The sequence below is a fragment of the Xenopus tropicalis genome, chromosome 9 (assembly GCF_000004195.4).
Source record: "Xenopus tropicalis strain Nigerian chromosome 9, UCB_Xtro_10.0, whole genome shotgun sequence".
Classification (NCBI taxonomy): domain Eukaryota; kingdom Metazoa; phylum Chordata; class Amphibia; order Anura; family Pipidae; genus Xenopus; species Xenopus tropicalis.
The window spans coordinates 21,134,582-21,155,943 of NC_030685.2; the positions used below are offsets into that span (position 1 = coordinate 21,134,582).

At 47.0% G+C, this 21,362-nt stretch overlaps 1 protein-coding gene across 4 annotated transcripts in view; it reads left to right on the forward strand.

The window, feature by feature from the left end:
* Nucleotides 1-4,586: 4,586 nt before the first annotated feature.
* The window catches only part of capn15 (calpain 15), a 31,272-nt gene continuing 14,496 nt past the window's right edge, over nucleotides 4,587-21,362 (forward strand). The window contains exons 1-2 of one of the 4 annotated variants that reach the window (XM_031892484.1): nucleotides 4,587-4,732; nucleotides 18,746-19,895. In XM_031892484.1, the coding sequence (XP_031748344.1) occupies nucleotides 18,759-19,895 (1,137 nt within the window). In that variant the 5' untranslated portion in view covers nucleotides 4,587-4,732; nucleotides 18,746-18,758. 4 annotated transcript variants of the gene reach the window in all.

Below are 21,362 nucleotides of genomic sequence, written 5' to 3' on the forward strand. Positions count from 1 at the left end.
ATCTATAACAAAATAATGAACTTCCCCTTGAAACATAATTCTTTTAGGTTATATTACATTAATATGAAGATGTCGTCTATAGAGGTGTAGAGGAGCTCTTGAGAAGACTGGGGGCTATAAAAATCCCTCGGAGGGCAACATCCGTGCTTTGGCCCTGTAGCGAGACAGCCATAGTGTAGGTTAGGTTACATGGAGGCCTCTTTCCATATTTGTATTTATTCATTCAGTGTCCATTAACAATAAGCCCCTATGAACTTCCCCCACGCCGGCTATTGCTCGGAATGGCTAATATTTACTAGTAAAGGAGCAGCGAGTACTTTGGCACTGTGCCTATTTAAACGCTACTTAATGGCTGCTTATCTACATTTTCACAGCCCCCCCCCCCTCCTTGTCTTGCCCTTTCATAAATCAAGAAAAGTAAAAAGCAATCACATCCAATAAAATATTTATAGGCTGTTATAGAGGCAAATTAGTTTGAAAATTCTGCTTTCAGATTAAAAAATCTTGTTTGAAACGTGGTGTAACACAAATGGCTGATATATACATGCATGGGATCTATTATCTGGAAACCCATGTTCCAGAAAGCTAAACTGTTACATGCTGCCATCCCTAGCAACCTGTGAGAATGGCAAAAAGATTATTACTAGCTGTAGCTAGGAGCTAGATGCATTAGTACCCCATATCTCCCAACATTTGAATTAAGGAGGCCCAATTGTCCTGATTTTCGCGGGACAGTCCTGATTTTAACAGCTCAGCCCGCAGTCCCAGATTCTTATTGAAAAGTCCCTCATTTCCATCTGTTCTTCTGCACTGACCGCTAAAAAAGATACAAAGTTTCTCAAACTTAATTTAAAAAGTAGCTTTTGGCAGAGAACCCAGAAAACTAAACAAGCTACACCCGCACTTAGATACAATGTTTTCTCAAACTTAATTAAAAAAGTAGCTTTTGGCAGAGAGCCCAGAAAGTTAACAAGCCACACCTGCACTGAGATACAATTGTAACTAATAAGCTAAACAGGTCTCTTGGGGGAAACTGAGACTCGCAGCTTGTAGGAGCAAAAGAGAGGGGTGAGTCCCTGCCACATCAGTGTGGCCACTGGATACACCACAAAATATTGTGCCACTAGTGTACAGTATTGAACTTGGGTATCTGGGGGCATCACCCCACCACCACCCTAGCTGAGGAGACCCCACCCCAATTGTGTACCTCCCAGACATTGCAGACAGCCAGTGGATCTGGGGCAGCTAGAATTGCCTCTAGGAATCACATGAGCAAAACACAAGGGCAGTCTGTTAATCAAACATAGGTGATAAATTTAAACAACTTTTAATTACTTTTTTCAAATAAGAGTGGAAACTGTGACCTATTGATGGGATTATCTGAGGAGCCTATACAGACCAAATGTACAAGGGCCTCTGGGAGTTGACTATCATGTCGCTTGCGGGTCTGGTTGGGAATCACTGGTCTATTAAAAAAAAAATGATATGCTCTTATCTGATCAGGGAAAATCTTATAAATGGATGAATAAGCCACTATTAAGAAATAAGTAATTCCCCACTGATGGACGTAAAGTCCTAAAAACTGGACTGGACTGGATAGAAAAATGAACCCCAGGCCTCTCATAATTCAAATGAATTTCCACAGAAAGCTTCCACAGAAAGTCAGCAAAGTGTATTGTGGCTCGGGAGCATACACCCTGCGCTGTGGGGCTCACACATCCTCCTGCTGAGTGGAGTGGAAAAGCTGGAAAGACTTGCTAGCAATTGCTTAATAAATTAGTCGTCAATGTATTTACATAAACTCTACTTGCTGACTGGTTACTATGGGTTACTGCTCCTGGGCAAACTTAGTGCCTTTTATTACATAACCCCATTTTGATATACAAAGGCTAAGACAGGCATTACACAATCTCTCCTAAAGGCAAGTGACCTGTGCGGTGTAGCTTTAAACAAGTATCCCATAATACACCTGTATGTTCTATAATAAGTGCTAAAATGGTAAATTTGGCGGTTAAAAGGGTGGTTCACCTTTAGGCTAACATTTTAGTAAGTTATAGAATGTCCTATTCCTAGCAACATTGCAACTGGTCTTCATTATTTGTTGTTTTTTTTTAATAGTTTTGAAATGATTTGCCTTCCTCTTCTGGCTTTCAAATAGGGGTCACTGCAGCCAAATAACCATTGCTCGGTGAGGCTTTTTTATTACTTATCTGCCTACACCACTGCCTGGTTGCTAGGATAAATAAGACATAGCAACCGGACCATCACATGCTAAAAACTTTGTTGTCTTCACTATACACGGTATTTCATCACTACAAGAGCGCCGAGGATTGGGTATTATATATACCACATTACACATAGCAACCGGATAGCTGCTGAAATAGCAGATGAACAAAAGTAACTAAAACCACAAAAGAGGAAGACCAATTGCAAATTGACTCAGAATATCAATACTAGAAGCTAATTTAAAGCTGAACCTATTACTATGTATTGCTCTGTATAGCTGCTTACTGTCTGTATAATGCCTCTGCCTGCAGGGACTGTACGTTAGCAATTGTTTTTCTTAGCTACGTCTCTGCTTAGTGAGTTTGGCAAATATTAAGCAGGGTGTAAAGTTACATGTGACTGTCATATGAATCTCCCCAGGATACTATAACATAGTCACACTGGGTGCTGATTAATAAATCAATTTTATTACGTAATACATTCTATATGTGGAACGGAGCAGAACTAATCACCATTCAGCCATGCAGCATTGGGTATTTGTAGGTGAATATTGTAAGGGCTTATCGGGCAGCCCTATTCTGTCGGAACCACAATGTGCAGTTCTACACAGAAACCCAGGATTGTACAACTTCCTGTTTACTACCAAAAAAAGAGGTGGAAACCCTGGGCAGCAGCTTGAGGTTCCTCTTAGCCGGTCAAACATGAAACCCAAATTACTAAAGAATCCTTTACATAGAGGGGAACTCCACCCAAACACAACTTAAGCTTTATGAAAAGTAAACATCATTTCCAGCAACTTTGCAATATACATCAATACAAAATATGTAGCCTTTTCATGATTTCTTAATGTAATAATAAGGTTTGGGACAGTCCCTAAGCCCCGCCCCCTGTTCCCCTGCTGATCTGGCTGACTTTACAAATAAAATGTAACAGTAGTCGACTGTCCTCAGCCTGCGTCCTCCCAATCCCACAATCCCCTGCACACGTGATGTTAATAAGGAAAGGAACATCACAGTGCAATGCATTGTGGGTTATGTTGTTCCTGCATGCTGTCTGTAAGCTGTGGAGAAGTTGGTACAATTTGTAACATCAATGTTTTACTCCCTCCTCCCCTGCCAGGATTTTAAACGATGCAGAAAGAGTAGAACTGTTTTGCAGCTGGATTTCAGCCTATAAAATGGTATTTATTCATACTTTTTGAAGGAACAGATTACAGTGATAGGTATATTAGGGTTTTTTTGTGTTGTGTGGGGCTCTTTAACACATTTGGCCGGAGTTCCCTTTTAAGAATAATCATAAATATATCTCATGTCACTGAATTTTAGAAGAGATAATGTCAGTAGAGAAACGGAAGCCTTAGATGTTCCCTATATAATCTCCCATATGGGACTGTGGGTATGTTTTGAGCGTAACAGGTGTAGTTGGGGCAGATCATTTACACTGCCAGTAGTACAATTTGGCAAGCCATTTTGAACCCCATCTGACTTAGTTGGCAGTGCCCAATTCTGTCAGACAAGGGCTGCAAGGTGATGGGAAAGGAGGGGTGGTTGATGTTGCTTTCACCTGACAGGTCTGCCATAATCCTCCATTACAGGCATAAGATAATTAGAAAGCAAGGGGGCCCACAATTTCTGATGGTGGCCCCTCAGGGCTCACTCAGGAGCTTACTGGCCTGTGTATAGCTGAACATCTATTGGGGCAGGTTAGAAAATCCTGTCAAAGACTGTATGAGGATGGGTGGGTTGAAGCTGCTCCTGACAGCTCTGTATAAGTCTCCATTATGATCTGGTGATTATTAGGGGGAGGGAGTTGATGGCATTTAGGCAGTGTGGGTGCCACATTAGTGCACCTTCTGATTAATGGCTACCCACTTGAGAAGATGTGAATTAAAAGGCAGCAAGTTTGTTCCAGGGCCAGTATCCCTTTAGCAACTAATCAGCAGGTACCAGTTAGCAGTCGCTCATTCAAAAGAACACATGGGATACTTAGTTACAAATCTGGCGCAAAATTTGCGCCTTTCATTAGATTTGCCTAATGCTTTGCCACTATTCTTAGTAAGGTCTGTGGACTAGAGAAAGGACATTTGAGTACAAGATGCCACAAAGCAAATTACAATTGTGTATGTTAGCCATTCCAGTGATGCCACGTTATTTGTCTCTCTTCCCTGACTTTTATTTATATCAGAAAATCCTTTTTAACAAGCTCAACAGGGTTCCCTCGCAAATCTCCCCAAAGTGCTAGCACCGCAATGCCGGTATAGATCAGGGCACTACATCTCCCAGAAGCTGTCAGGACGCGGGAAGCTACTACCTGAGTGGGCTCTTGCGCCCGGTGGCTTTCGGGAGTTGTAGTTCTGGAAACCCAGGTGGGGGAGCCAGATGCTTGGCTGCACCGCCGGGAGGAGCTGTTGAGTAGCAGAGACCCGGAAATAGAGGGAAAGGAGGAGGAGATCGGGGGGAAAGAGGAACCGGCGGCGGAGCCCGGACCGGACCTGGGAGTCTTGAAGGTAAATTTCGCAGTTATTAGAAATGCTATGCGTGATTATTGTGATTTAGAGGGAATGCTTCATCCTCCGCTTTGCGGATACTGCTGGACTGCAACTCCCAGCAATTACTGGCAGCATTTTTAGCTGTCACATTGAACATAGTGGGAGTTGGAGTTCAGCAACATTTGGGGATGTGCGATTCTGAGTGTATATATGGCTGGCAAGCATGGGATGGAACAGGGCTCTCTTTGGGACTGGGCTGTCTCCCATTCTGATTATCTCTGTCCTTCTCTCACCTTCCTGATACCCACCTGCCTACCTGGGAATATCAATCCCTACACGCCAGGATAGAGGGGCCTGTTACATATACCCCCATAGGTGCCTACATCCTGTATGCCAACCCCCCCCCCCCCCCCATTAATTACTCTACTGAATCCTATTGCCCATACCCTCATGGCTTCAGTATGTCACCCAACAAGTATTCCCTTATATACTCCCTGCTCCCTTTATATTTGCGCCCCATACCCACTGACCCCCTCCTGTGACTTGCGCCCCATACCCACTGACCCCCTCCTGTGACTTGCGCCCCATACCCACTGACCCCCTCCTGTGACTTGCGCCCCATACCCACTGACCCCTCCTGTGACTTGCGCCCCATACCCACTGACCCCTCCTGTGACTTGCGCCCCATACCCACTGACTCCCTCCTGTGACTTGCGCCCCATACCCACTGACCCCTCCTGTGACTTGCGCCCCATACCCACTGACCCCTCCTGTGACTTGCGCCCCATACCCACTGACCCCTCCTGTGACTTGCGCCCCATACCCACTGACCCCTCCTGTGACTTGCGCCCCATACCCACTGACCCCTCCTGTGACTTGCGCCCCATACCCACTGACCCCTCCTGTGACTTGCGCCCCATACCCACTGACCCCTCCTGTGACTTGCGCCCCATACCCACTGACCCCTCCTGTGACTTGCGCCCCATACCCACTGACCCCTCCTGTGACTTGCGCCCCATACCCACTGACCCCTCCTGTGACTTGCGCCCCATACCCACTGACCCCTCCTGTGACTTGCGCCCCATACCCACTGAATCCTCCTGTGACTTGCGCCCCATACCCACTGACCCCTCCTGTGACTTGCGCCCCATACCCACTGACCCCTCCTGTGACTTGCGCCCCATACCCACTGACCCCTCCTGTGACTTGCTCCCCATACCCACTGACCCCTCCTGTGACTTGCGCCCCATACCCACTGACCCCTCCTGTGACTTGCGCCCCATACCCACTGACCCCTCCTGTGACTTGCGCCCCATACCCACTGACCCCTCCTGTGACTTGCGCCCCATACCCACTGACCCCTCCTGTGACTTGCGCCCCATACCCACTGACCCCTCCTGTGACTTGCGCCCCATACCCACTGACCCCTCCTGTGACTTGCGCCCCATACCCACTGACCCCTCCTGTGACTTGCGCCCCATACCCACTGACCCCCTCCTGTGACTTCCCCATTGCACCTTGTCTCCTGACATTTCCCTGGGCACCACACATAGTCAGTATGCCTCGCTGGATGAAGCCATCATACCTTCCCCTCTTACTTTCCCCTGTGCCTCTTACTCTTTACCTTTTCGGGGGCTTTACGTTACATACATTTTGCCAGATGCTCGTGTTTGCCCTTTACTTGCCCACTCTGCCCACTCTGTGTCATGCACTTAACCGCGTCCCATTACCCCATACATTCTTATCCCCTACTGTGTCACACCCCTTATCTACTTACCTGTCCTTCTGTGCTGCTCCTTGTTCCATCTTAAAGGAACAGTAACATCAAAAAATTAAAGTGTTTTAAAGTAATTAAAATATAATGTGCTGTTGCTCTGCAAAAAACTGGTGTTTTTGCTACAGAAAAGCTACTATATAAATAAGCTGCTGTGTAGCCACGGGGGCAGCCATTCAAGCTGGAAAAAAGGAGAAAAGGCACAGGTTACATAGCAGATAACTAGTATATAAGCCCCATATAATGTGGGTTTGTCTGTTATCTGTGCCTTTTCTCCTTTGAATGGTTGCCCCCATGGCTACACAGCAGCTAACTTATATAAACTATAGTAGTCTTTCTGAGGCAAACACACCAGTTGTAGCAATGCAGGGCAACAGTATATTATATTGTTATTACTTTTATACACTTTCATTTTTTGGTGTTACTGTTCCTTTAACTCCCTTTATACTTTGGAACACATACTCTAGCCTGCTTGAGTACATCGCACCCCTCACACTCTTCCAAACGGCCGCACATTACTCCCCATACGCTATTTGCCTCCTCCTGTACATCACACACTATACCATCTTGCCCTATCCTATATGTCCCACCTCCTGCCCTTGTGCCTCCTTGTGTTCCTTTCAAGCATTATTATTGCTTTTTTCTATACATGCCCCTGCTTGAGGCCTTCCCTGCTTGGTTTTATACTATAACTAATTTATTTTATTTTTACCCCAGTGTGCTCCTTACTAAATCACCCTCAGTCTCCCAATTGCTCTTTTTTCTGCAGCTCAGTTCATATTCTCGGCTATTTGTCCTGTCACTCACACAGCTTATCTCTCTGCCTTCCCCCTTTCTGTTCAGTTCCACCTGTGTTCCATCTCCCCTGGGACTTGATTTTCCATATTTGCTTGCAATCCCCCCTGTTTCCTGTTATCTGTTTCTAGTTCTACTTCCTTTCCTGCTGCTATCTCCCCTCTTAGATTTCCAGTTCTCTCTCTTTCCCATTTCAGTTTATTTATTTATTTTTGTTGTATCCAATTTCCCCTTTTTTGACTTCTTGACTATATTCTCACAAATTCTGATTGGCCCCTAGCTGCTTTAGTTGAGGTATTTATTTAATGTAGGGATATATATCCCATTAATATATTAATTTTTGGTTTGTAAGATTTGGCTTTCATTATACAGACATGCAGAGTATTGGACCCAGTGGTGGCCATGACCGGGCTGGTTAATCCATATCAATAGGCGCTGGGATCAGTAGTCACTAGACAGTAAGGTTATGGTGCTGATGCCAGGTCATTCATGTCAATAGAAGGCAGCATGGGGGTGGATGACAGGGGTTTCTCTGCCTACAGAGCAAACTTTTCCTTTCCTGATCCAGTGGCCACATTATGTAGAACTTATCCAGAGGGATATTTACTCCTGAATGTTCCATGGAACCAACACATTTTCCCATCTGTCAGATTTATAGTCTGCACTGGTCTGGAAGCCAATGACTGGAAGTTTTGATTAGTCAGCAAGTTTCATGCTCCATGTACAGTAAAAAAGGGTTAATGAACTCCACTGGCTCCTGCGAGTCTATGGGAGCTGTAGAATTTCTACCGTTGTCACTGAGACGCATATATAAGTGAAATATAAGGTTTCATTCGAATTGACTGCCTTGTTAAATACTTAGGGTGGCCTAAGATTTCAGCTGCCAATTCGGGTCCTTCAGACTGATTCAGCAGCTTATCTGCCCGTGTATGGGCACCCCGACAGGCCTACCTGACCTACATCTGGCCTAAAATTGGAAAGATTTTGATTGGGCTCATTGATTTGGCCCATCTGATGGTCCATATACCTGCCTTTTTAATTTGATTGTTTGGCCCTAAGGCCAAACAATCTAATTAGCCTGATATCGACCCCCGTAGTGGGCATATCGATATGAGATTCTCTTGTTTAGCCACCTCGCCAAATGAGTGGATCGCACTGTGACCTTTACTCCCAAAATCTATTAGTTGGCCAGCAGGAAATGGAACCAATGCTGCTTGTGATGTGGCAGCCCACTGAGCCTAGGCATATGGTTGGCATATGCTTGTGGATTTGCCAAATAATAGGCTGACAAATAATAGGCTGCCAGTTGTAGATTGTAAGCTCTTTTGGGCAGGGCCTCTTGTATTGGTTATTGGTTGCTTTATATGTTACTCTGTATAATATGTTGGTGCTTTATAAATAAATGTTAATAATAATGTTAATTATGTAGTTTAAATGGCAACCCATAAGTAGAAATAATGAGCTATGTATAAAAAAAATAAAAAACTGCAGCATTTACTTCTACTTTATATGTTTTACTAGCTTCTCCTCTGCCCATAGGTACTCGGCAGAACCAGGAAGTGAGGGTGTTATCATTTGCTTGTTTTGATTTAAACATTTTTAGGGATTTCTGATGGCCAATGAGGAGAGATGTAAATACTTTGGTGGCAGGGTTATTTTATTTCTGTGGGGCAAGTCGTATAAAGCTTAGCCAGACCTGGGCAGGGGCATTGTTCGTGTGCCGTTAGCTGATGTCTATAAAGGTCAGCACATTTATTGTAAATGGCAGAAACGAGGGCCGGAGGCTTGCTTCCGTTATGCACAAGATCATTTTACATTGGCGGCCGTGGTACTGGCTTGTTATCTCACTCCAGCTATCGTATGTAAGGGAGCCCCTTCACTCACACCTGATAATTACCCTGCCAGCGCTGCCCTGGGCTCATCACGTGCCTGGCATTCTGTGCTTCTCTGTCCATATGCGCGCCAGGATGCAAAAGGGAAGACAAGACTATGGGGGAACAGAATTTTTAATGGGGTTACCACTAGCTGCAAGGATAAATTCAATTTAAAGGGGAAGAAAACCCAAAAATAAAGGTAAATTGTAATTTTTTCTGGCTGTGATTGTCCTGTTTAGAACCTTTGTGAGTGCGGTAAGTCACATGGTTTGCCAGGACAGAATGGGGTTAACTTTACCAGGCTCGCTTTGCCTGCTGAGATTTTATTTAAAGATACAGGCACAGCCCATGGCTGCGTTTTTTCGATAAAGAAATGCAGGATACCATTCCGTTATTCAGTGAATCATTCTCCCTGTGATTTCTCTAGCAGGCGTTCATTCCTTAGGGATCTCCTGTTCCCCAGGCCTCGTTTGTCACCGCTGTCCCAGGCTAACGCTCGCTGGCCATAAAAAGCACTGTGCAGGCAAGGCATATGGCAGCACTGGAAATCATTCCGTAAAAGTGCCCGTTCCTTTATGATGGAGGAGATGCTTCTCCCATACTTACTCAGCATAGCGTGCTTTGTTTATTATAGTCGTATAAATCTGTTCCTTCTATTAACCGCACAAGAGCTTTCACTCTTCTTTCCCCTTTTTATTTTTATTCTCTATAAAGTATTTCTGTTTCAAAGCTGTTCCCTTTCCCACAGAGCTCTGCCATTCACTGTCGCATTCATACCCCCAGGCTGGGGGCCGTGCTTGTCAGCTGCAACACTGTTGCACTTAGTTGTCACAGGGTTTCATTTATAAACACTGGGCAAATTTGCACCTGGGCAGTACCTATAGCAACTAGTTGGTGATTACATTGTGTAACCTTGGTTGCCAAGGGTAACTGCTCAGGGTTTATAAATGGCCCCCACCAGATTCAGGCCAAATATTAAAGGGCATCTAAACCCAAACAATGGATCAACAATCCTCACTGACTGTACATTGACTGAATAATCATTCTGACTCCAAAGGAAACTGCTGAGCCTGGTATTGGGCTATTAAGCTAATATAAGGGCTAAAGTTTGCCCACCCATAGCCAATATTTGTTTTCAAGCAGCTGACCAGTAAATGCTAGCTGCTGATTGGTTGCTGTTTGCCTTTATTACATTACCCATTAAAACTGCTAATATCTCACAAACAACAACATATTAATGGAGAGTAAAGGTCCCCATACACGTGAAGATTTGCTCGCTTGGCGAGGTCGCCAAGCGAGCAGATCTTCACCCGATATCCCCACCTACGGGTGGGCGATATCGGGGAACGTGTAGGCTAATTCGATTGTTTGGCCCTGGGAAATTATAACGACGGGTATAGGCAAAGTCGGTTCGGGGACTGCATCAACGAGCTGATGCGGCCCCGATCCGACAAGATTTTTTAACCTGCCCAATTTCAGGCCGGATATCGGTCGGGTATGGCCGCCCCTACACAGGCCGATAAGCTGCCGAATCGATCCAAGGGACCAATATCGGCAGCTACAATCGGCTCGAGTATGGGGACCTTAAGTTTACATTTTTCATGGGTTTAGGGATTACAGGTGCTTGCCCTATAGCTTGAAACTGTATGTGTAGCTTGTAGGCTGATCTGGTTGAATCCCGAACTAAATCATAAATTTGGTGCCTTACTACAAGATACAGGTGAAGCTGGGGGGGGGAGATGAGTTAGAACAGGGCTGTCCAACTGGAGGCCCGTGGGGGCCTTCAAATGAATTTTTAGAGCTTCCATGGAGTTCATTGTATGGCATCATCATTTTAATTTGATCTGGCCTCCATCATGCTATATGCAGTATAACTGGCCCACTTCATGCAATAACAGTTACTTCGAAATTGGGTCACAAGCAGCCAATCACTTATCAGAGTCTGGTCTGTGTCTGGCAAGTCATACTGAGCTGTCATATTGTCCCTGCAATCAGTGTGTCATATGCTGTGGTTTAGGGTGAAATAGTGAAAAACAAAATATGGCTTGTGCTTGCATGGGGGGGGCGCGGGATTTTGTAGTTTTGTGGCTTGGCATCATGCTTGACCTACATTAAAGGGGAACGTAATTGGGGAAAAAAAAATCCCCCTGATCTGTTGCAGATGTGTAGTACACTTATATAAGGTGTTGGGCCTCCGTTGCTGCTGCAAAGAGCCCAGTCCCAGTATGAGAGTGGGCACAGTTGGCTGTACCAGGGGAATACTGTACTGTAGGTGATACTCCTGGCCTATAAAACCTGATTCGGGCATGAATCAGCAATATAAGTTGCCCGACTGCCAAGCAGCCAGCTGTGCTATTTGTGCTTTCTGTGGTCTGACGTTTGCTCTGGGGTTTTCCCATCAGTGCATATCAAGGTTACACATATAGGAAGAAGCATTGCTGAATCAGCCGTATCTAGGGAAGCAAAATAATTGTGCAACCCGAATCTCACTCTTATTCACCTTCAGGTTGGGTTTCCAGGAGCAGGTAGCAGAGAAATAGGCATTCTCCCCAAATGTCATTATAACTGGGCTTACGGCTGGGCGGCCCCACCCCAAGGATGGCCAGCCCCACTGCACTTTTAGGGGCAGAACTAGGGGTAGGCAGAAGAGACACCTGCCTAGGGCACATCGATGTGCGGGGGGGCAGGTACCTCTCCAGCCTACCCCTAGTCCACAGGGTGAGGTAGACGACTGGCTTGGCCTGCCTGTGTTTATTACAGTGTCTAAGCCACCATGACCAGTCATGTTGCCCCTAGCAACCAATGAGCAATTAAATTTGAACGGCCACCTACATGTTAGAAAACAAAAGCACAGATCTGATTGGTTGCTATCACTGGTGATGGCTTACACTCTATAATAAATACTTAGGGGTATATTTATCATGCTGTGTAAAAAGTGGAGTGAAGCATTACTGGTGATGTCGCCCAGGGCAACCAATCAGCAATTAGATTTTAACAGTTAGAAAACCAAAGCAAAGCATCTGATTGGCTACTATGAGCAACATCACCAGTGATGTTTTACTCCACTTTTTACACAGCATGATATATATAACCCTTAGTGTATTTCTGTCGCTATAGCAGTTCCTATATCACTAAATCTTTAGAATAAAAATTAGAATTTTGTAAACAGTGTTTCTCATCCTTATAATTTACCAAAACATCTGGTTTCTAGGATGACTGACCCAGGCAACCAGAAAGCAAATTGGGCGTGCAGCTAGATTCCTGTGGCTTTTACTGTTAGTATTTGTTTGTCTGTGCAGACTCTTCCCTTTACAACTTCGATTGGAACATTAACACAACTGGTTGCTATGGGCTTTGACCTGAGCAAACCATAAATGCGAAACCACAAACAACGAGCCAAATCAAGGCCAACTGCAATTAGTTCTGGCAATAGGCCTGATTATTGTGCACAAGCCACTTTTTTATTCTAAGCAGGAGGTTTGTTTTCTGTGGCCAAACAGCTGCAGTGTTGGGGGGTGGTTAGGCCTCTACAGGGGAGGCTGGGGACCTCCCACATGCATTTATAGAGGTCACAGGCCGGCTGTATTTCATCTGCTGTCTAACAGGGCATTAATATGGTAACTCAATTGCCTGGTCATCACTTAACCCATTAATGGGGATCGGGCTGAGCACTAATGACTTGTCCAACCATAATGTACTGTTTGTGGCCAGCAGTATGGCCGAGATTGTAGCCAATAACATACAACAGTATATTTGTTCAAGGGAGAGGGGACATTTCTCCAGCAAGCTGACATTTAGAAGTAGTTTTTGGAGAACTGCAAATAGGCATCTAAAATAAGTAAATGTGTGAGCAAGGTATAGGGGTATAGTTACCCCTTGAGCTGCAAGCAGCTGTGCCTGACACACAGTGAATCAGGTTGGTCTGTATGGTGGCCAGATGGCAGTTGCCCAAACAACTAGATGGGGCAAGGGAGCCAATAACTCTGATCAGGGCCTTCACAATAATATCAGCCAATGGGTGGGGGTGCAACGTGTTAACTCATTGCCCTTTGGATTGAATAGGTGGGGCTTAGATTAAAAAAAAACAATCATCAGTTCATTCCATTAGACTGAAAAAATGGCTGCCGTAAGGTTGTTCCAGTGGGTGGCTCCAGGCTCTGTGGATATGAAGGTAAAAGGAGATGTTATACAGACTAGTTGTGTGTCATTGCATGGCTATAGAACTCCCAGCATTCCATCTTGTGTAAGTCAACAGGTTCAGCTGTTTGTCCAATCCATTGTAGCAGCCGAGCTGTGCAGACCCTGAGACTTACATCTCATCAGCATGAAATGCCACTTGTTGTCATAGACATAGCTATCTTTATATAAAGGGCACAAGCACTGGCAGTGCCAGCCTCCATTTCCCACTTTTAATATAAAAGGGCAGTCATAGGATGCTTAGGAGCAGTGCCAGCTTCAGCGTGCCCAATCTAATACAGACGTTACTCCCATAAGACTTTCCAGAGTCAGTGCCAGCCTGTCTTTCCTTGGGCTTTAACTCGCAGACCATCCTGGCAGCATTGGGAGGGTAACACATTTCTGCCCTATTGGTACATGTGTTGGTGCCAGCCTGTCTTTCCTTGGGCTTTAACTCGCAAACCATCCTGGCAGCATTGGGAGGGTAACACATTTCTGCCCTATTGGTACAAGTGTTGGTGCCAGCCTGTCTTTTCTTGGGCTTTAACTCGCAGACCATCCTGGCAGCGTTGGGGGGGGTAACACATTTCTGCCCTATTGGTACATGTGTTGGTGCCAGCCTGTCTTTCCTTGGGCTTTAACTCGCAGACCATCCTGGCAGCGTTGGGGGGGGTAACACATTTCTGCCCTATTGGTACATGTGTTGGTGCCAGCCTGTCTTTCCTTGGGCTTTAACTCGCAGACCATCCTGGCAGCGTTGGGAGGGTAACACATTTCTGCCCTATTGGTACATGTGTTGGTGCCAGCCTGTCTTTCCTTGGGCTTTAACTCGCAGACCAACATGGCAGTGTTGGGAGGGTAACACATTTCTGCCCTATTGGTACAAGTGTTGGTGCCAGCCTGTTGTTCCTTGGGCTTTAACTCACAGACCAACATGGCAGGCTTGGGAGCATAACACTTCTCTGCCCTGTTGGTACAGGTGCCAGCTGTGGTGCCTCTGGGCAGAGTTTCATTTCCTGCAAGGATGAACCACTGTTAACCCTTTCTGGCACAGTGCATTCCAGGAGCAGTCACTACACACCCATGCCATAGGAACGTGACTTTGCTTGTCATGCCCCATTGTAATTTGTTCCTTCAGGGTTTCACCATCATTTCCAAAGAATGACAACCAGGAAGTGAGAGTTTAGTTGAATGGGTGCTGTCACGGGCGCTGATGGAGGCTGCTGAGCAGGCAGAGAGTACAGCTAACTGGACATGAATGTTGCCAGGCCAGTTCAGGTTGCCCTTCCATTGGCCGTTGGTTGGCGAGTAACCTTCCTTACCTGGTGTCTCATTGGCCTTCAGCAGTGCTACGTTCAGGTTCACTGTGTGCAATAACATTTCTTTTTCTCCTTTTACTTTGCCTGTAAGCACTTTTTCCCCTTTCCGCGCTCACCTTTCTCGGTGTCTGTCTCATCCTCCCTTCCATTCCTTTTCTCCCCCACCCTTCCTAATTTCAGCCCCTCCTCTATTCCAATCCCTCCTTCATCTCCTCTCCCCTTATCTGCCCTGTTCCCTTTAGTTTCCTAGCATCTTATTCTCTCTCTCTCTCTCTTCTCTGTCTCATGCCCGCTGCTTTCTCTGGGCACTGCCAGCTTGGCTGCCCCCGGATCTAGCCCGGGATAAGTTGAGCGATTGGCACGCATGGGGAGTTCAGCGTCCTCCCTTGCGGCGGAGCGTGAGACAAGCCATGGTTTCAATGGGACTGCGTTCCCTGGGCTCAGAGTGCTGGGATGGCACAGAAGTGGGGCCCCAGAGTCTATATGGCAGGGAGCAGTCATCCCTTGGTACAGGACACTCAGGTAAGAAGGCATTATGTGCTTGGTGCTTTCTGCTATGCTGTGTGTCTATGCCGCTGCTCTTTATCAATGCCTGCTCTCCTGTGTCATTAATACCAAGTATTCCCAGTGGGGCTGCCATGCTGACTGTGCGTACAGGGCGGGGGGTATTGCTTGTGACTGATTAATGTTATGTACTAGGCAGCTGGCCTGCACTATAGATATAAGGTTGGCGTGGCACTGAATATGGCACGGTCACAGTTCAGAAGTAAAACGAGTGCTAAAATCCCTTATCTGCCAAAGCCATGTCCATCTGGCCCATGTGTTATCTGGGTGCCGGCAGCGACACAGGCGTGCAACACCACCACTAGCAACAGCCGCTTGTTTTCTTAGAAAATCCACTTAGTGCAGGGTGACTGTCCCACCGTGCCCTTGTACAGTCAGTGAACTGACAGTTATGTAAAGCCCCGTGGGACCATCCCAGCGCTCCCCCCCCCAAAAGCTATGGTGTCAGGGCAGATATTTCCTTCTGCCCAAGGATACATATACCTAACATACAGATACCCACCCATCCACCAATCATGCACCATTTAATTGCATGAACACTATATAATACTCTTGCACAGGTTTCTAGTTTTAAACCCCCCCCCCCCCATTTAATCTGAAAAGGAGCAATCTGCTTATGCTGAGCTGTAAATGTGCTTGCGCTAGGGGAAAGTGATCATAATCTGGGACACATGGGTGCATCAGGTGCTCTCCTATCACATTGTGTACACCAAGCACCCACCCATACACAGATCCATCACCTTCCAGCTCAGTGACTATTAGGGATGCACTGGATCCAGGTTCCAATTCCAATGTATCCGATTTATGCTTGTTCTGATGCCTCTGTGTTTATGGCAAGGCATGAGGCTGTTTACACCCATAATCTTGCCACCCTGGTGGATCAGGCCTGGTGTCACATCCCCATCAGTTGACAGAAAGCGATGCGGAACTCTCTTTGCTCTAATCCTGGTATCAGGAGGTCGGCACAAACAATGGCACAATACCTACCTGCTATACAGGGCTGCTGTAAGATGCCACAGACAGTCACTATTTATTGGGCTTGTGGGGGCTATTTGGGTTTCTGTGTACTTGGAATGTCAGGGACTATTTTTAATCCCACTTTGGGGCTGCTCAGGGCCATCAGTGAAAGCACCGTAAGGGTCGGGCCATGTATTGCCACTGTTGGGGTGCATAATGCGTTGCGCCGGATTGTACGGCTATGGTGAGACAGAATATTCTCTTAAGAAACTATATACAGATGTGTGATCTGTTCTCCCAAGCCTAGTGTTGTGTTTTTGGATAAAAGGGGTTAGAGTGGCTGGAGGGCCACACAGACAGATGTATTTGTTCATAATAGGTGACCCTGTTCATATCTGCACAACCCAAGGGAATGTAACCGCATCCTCCACCGAAACTTGGGTGGGAATCTCCGCACTTATGCCCGTGTGTACACGCACTATGCAAACACGTTGTGCCCAGACATGGCACACTTTTAGCTCAGTGATAGGACTGTGTGCTTAGCAAGTGTTTGCCCAGATAATATATTTTCTGCTTCCTCCAGCCTGACACTTTGATTGGCTAGTGATAGGGGGCCAGGAAATGCCCAGATTGGTATTAGTGTCTGGAGTCACAGCGCACTGGTAGACTACAGCTCCCAGCATGCCTGAGGGCCCTCATCTTACTGCTTATAGAAGCACCCACTCAGCCTGAATACTGTCCCTGCCTCTGTATCTGGGGCCATTACTGTAACTCCAGCCATCAGTCATTATGGGCAAGCCGTAACAAACGAGCAAGGTAAATACGCGGCCAGCTGTGTATGGGCAACACTGCCCTAGTTAGCCCTCAAGTAGAAAGACTTTTGTCGATTGCAGTTTGACAGGCAGGTAAGAATTATGGGAGATGTATTGTAGCAAACGTTTCCTATCCTGACATATTGATCTTCCTAGGGCGTTAGATTTGTGCTCTGATTGATTGGCATTAACAGAGCGGGGTATGAACATGCCCCATCCTGCCCTGCCCTGTAGCTGTACAGAATAACTCACACCCCCAGGTCACACAGTACAACAAACCAATGGAATCCACAAAGATCCATAGATGTGTTGGTACAGCATGTTGGGCCGGGCACGTGGCAGCTGTGACTGGAGCATAGTTACCCCTACAGAGACGTCACAGAGGCATTAGGAGCATTTATAGCACATTGCAAGCGCTGGGTATGAGAAATGGGGCACAGTCTGTGTGTTTTTAGTAATCAGTGCATTAGAATTGCACATATCTGGTACCAGCACTGGAGCAGGGAACTGGTCAGGCTGCTCCTGACCTCCTATTGTAGGGCTATTGGATAAGAAGTGATAAGAATGTTTGGCTTCTTACATTTTGTTGACAAAAGAAGTGTAAGGGCTCTGGCACACGGGGAGATTAGTCACCCACGACAAAGCTCCCTTGTCACGGGCAACTAATCTCCCCGAACTACCATCCCACCGGCGAACATGTAAGTCGCTGGTGGGATGGTACACTCTGCGCAGGCTATTTCGGCAAATTGCCAAAGTTGCCTCGCGAGGCATTTTCGGAGATTTGCCGAAATCACGCCGCCGCGTGTGCCATCCCACCGGCGACTTACATGTTCGCCGGTGGGATGGCAACTGATGGCAACTCGGGGAGATTAGCCGCCCGCGAACAGGGAGATTTGTCGCGGGCGACTAATCTCCCCGTGTGCCAGAGCCCTTAATCATTTTTGAATGAGGCCCCAATTCTATCCCGGCTGGGCTCTCGGGGCCTGGGAGTTGGCATACAATTAACTTCATACTTTCATTTTAATTACTTTTGTAGAAAAGAAAAAGGATGGGTGGGGGCCCGCACTGAGCAGCATGGGGACCCTTTTGAGGATCTGGTAGAAATTGCAACCGCCTGTGCTTTTTATTTCTCAATATGAAACTGCAATGCAAATCTATAAGCCACAAACTGAGGTTTCATGGCTCTGTGGCAGCGTGTGCGGTGGGCACGGCTGCCATTAGAATCCCAATTATTGCTCCCGGGGGCCAGTACAGGTGTCATGTTTGGGGCCCACTCTGACGTAAGAAACTATACAAAATAGAAATCTCTGGGGGCCCTACCCCGACAGCAGGGATTTGCATTCTGTAGCTCCTCCGTGTTTGCCAGGCAAACGAATCCATGTAGTGGTGGTTGTATGGGAGTTGTAGTTCCATAAGAAAGATAAGGGCCACAAGCCTCTGACTTTTTCCTGCAGTTGACTGAGGGTATAAAACCTAGTAAGTTTTTTTGGGGCTTAAAGGTGCATTAAGGTGCATTTCCCATGTAAGTCAATGAGAGCCGCAGGGGGCCCCCAGGTTATGTATGTGGGTGATACAGCGGTATTTGGACCTAGTCATGGGGCAGTATGTTTGGGGCTCTGGGAATAGTTTTAACTTCCAGCATTAACCCTTAAGCTCTCCCCCTCTCCTCCTATGGACTGTCTGTACTAATGTCAATATAATCCCAGCCTCCCCCAGATCCCACCTGTGACTGACCTTTCTCTCCTTTTTCCTACTTCTAGGCTTCCGGACCCCATGGCTGCCTCCTTCCCCTACAAAGAGTGGTCGTGTTGCCGTTGCACTTTCCTGAATCCTGTTGGGCAGCAGCATTGCTCCATCTGTGAAGCTCCACGCCAGCAGCCAGATCTTAACCACATCTTGCGGCTCAGCTCGGAGCAGCGTTGGTCCTGCAGCCGATGCACCTATACCAACTTAACCCCCACCAGTCCTTCACCTCCTCCAAGTAACTGTCAGCTTTGTGGTTTCCTGACCCCTTCGCCAGTTCCTAACGGACTCCCTGGGATACCCCATGCCGAAACTGGATCCTCAGGGCAGGGGCCGGAGCCTAGTGAAGGAACTGCCTCTATTCTCTCCACCACTGGAGTTACCCCCGGTTGGAGTTGCCCTCGATGCACCTTGCACAACACCCCAGTCTCAACTTCTTGCTCTGCATGTGGGGGCCCACGCAAACTTTCCTTGCCCAAAATTCCTCCAGAGGCTCTAGTGGTCCCAGAGATTGTCCCACCTCCTGCTGCTTTTCAGGGCTCGGAAGAGCCAGGCACTGCTCCTCTGCGTGAGCAAGACTCTTCCCGTCCTCTCCCATCACTCCCTCTGTCCCCCGGCCCACATAATGCCCCTGTTCCTAGGAGCAGAAGGGAGGTGGCACCTGATAACCCACTCTCACCTTCTACGTCTGGTCCCATCCGCCTTCCTAAACGCCTGAGTGTTTTAGAAGAGGAGATGCCCACAGCTGAACAAGCACCCACCCCTACAGAACCTTACAGCCCAGATTCTAGGTGGGCATGTGGGAAATGCACTCTGCGGAACATACCCACTGCCAGCCGATGCCGGGCCTGCGGCGCAGTGCGGGGTAACGACGGTGAACCTGGCATGGGTGGGTTGGATGCTCTCCCTTCCCCCTCTAGCACAGGACTCTTGCCAGTTTCAGCCCCCCGTAAGACTCAGTGGGCCTGCCCTGCCTGCACCCTATTGAATGATAACGGAGTCACGCACTGCGCTGCCTGTCACACACCCCAACGCTATATAACGCAGCACCACATGAAAACGCGGGTGCTGCGGCGGAGGGAGAGTGTCAGAGCGGAGACGCGGAGACAGACCGATGAAGGAGAAGCGAAGGAGCTATGGGAGAACATTGTCAGCTTCTGCCGTGATGTAAGTGATGCTTGCCCTGCAGCTGGGTTGCTGAGCCAATGTATATTACATGTATTATTACTGAACATATAGCACATGTACTGCAGTTCTTTTCTCTTATATTTATACATGTGCAAAATATGTCGGTATTTGAATCATGGCTGCTCAAGGCTTTAAAGAAGAAGGAAAGTTATAATCACTGGGGGTGCCAAATGTTAGCCACCCCCCAGCAATTGGAATCGCTTACCTGATACTCCAGGTTAGTGCTCCTGTTAGGAGAAAACTGCACCGGCCCGGGGTACCTGCGACCAATTGATCCTTTTCCTTCACTCGTCTGTCTCCAGAATCCCGGGGCCGAGAGTGAAAAAGCCAGCCTGGGGTATCAGGTAAAGGTGGCCATACATGTTAAGATCTACTCGCTTGGCAAAGTCGCCAAGCGAGCGGATCTTCTCCCGATATCCCCACCTACGGGTGTGCAATATCGGGCTAATTCAGGCTAATTTGGTCGTTTAGCCCTGGGGTCAAAAGATCGAATTAGAACGACGGGTATAGACGCAGCCGGTTTGGGGACCGCATCAAGGAGCCAATGCGGTCCCTGATCTGACTAAATTTTTAAACCTGCCCGATCGATATCTGGCCAATTTCTAATTTTACCAATCGTCGGTCTAGGTGAGCCCCTGCTTGCTTTAAATGGTCAAAGTCCAGAAGAGTCCTTCTCCCAGGACATGTATGTGCTCCAAATCACTTACAGCTCAGCTGAATGGTACCCTGTGTGCTGCTGGTTAGGCCTTTGCCCCTATGTGACTACTGCTTGTGAGATCTCTTCTGGGGTTCACCCTACAGGGCTCATTCTCTGAATATGCACAAAGGGGCCCGAGCGGGTCAGTAAGTGAATAAGAGACATGCTATTGGTAAGTGTGTTTGTTATTCTGTGAAGTGGAAAAAAAAAACAGCCTTTTCGCTGTAGGTGGGTCATAAGGAAAGGGCTGAAGCTACAGGAGCTGTTTATTACTGGTTAGGGGGGGCAATGTAAATAGCCAGGTTCCATAGTGCAGTTCTTGTGTGTGTATTGGCAGATCAGTGTGAGCTTTTTTCAGCTTATTGTCTTATCAGTGGTGTATTGGTTAATAATGGGGCGGCCTTGCAGCACCCCAGTGCACAGCAGGGAAGGCACAATACAATACCTGTGCATATTGCTGCCTGTGGGCTATAAAAATATAAAAAGCAGATTAAATGATCAGTGACTTAATTGTATCAACAATGACATTAGAAAAAACAACCTGGTGCCTATTGTTTCATATGGTTACCTGACCCAAAAGAGGGCTTAGCTTTCATTTCTTTTCCCTTAAACGAGAACTAAAGCTCAACAAAGAGTTATGCCAGACAGGCTACATTTTGTTTGTGGGTTCATTACCAGTCCAATTCCGCCACGTCCATTCATCAGTAAGTATCTCTGCCTATCACAATCCCCCCACTAACTCCCCATCT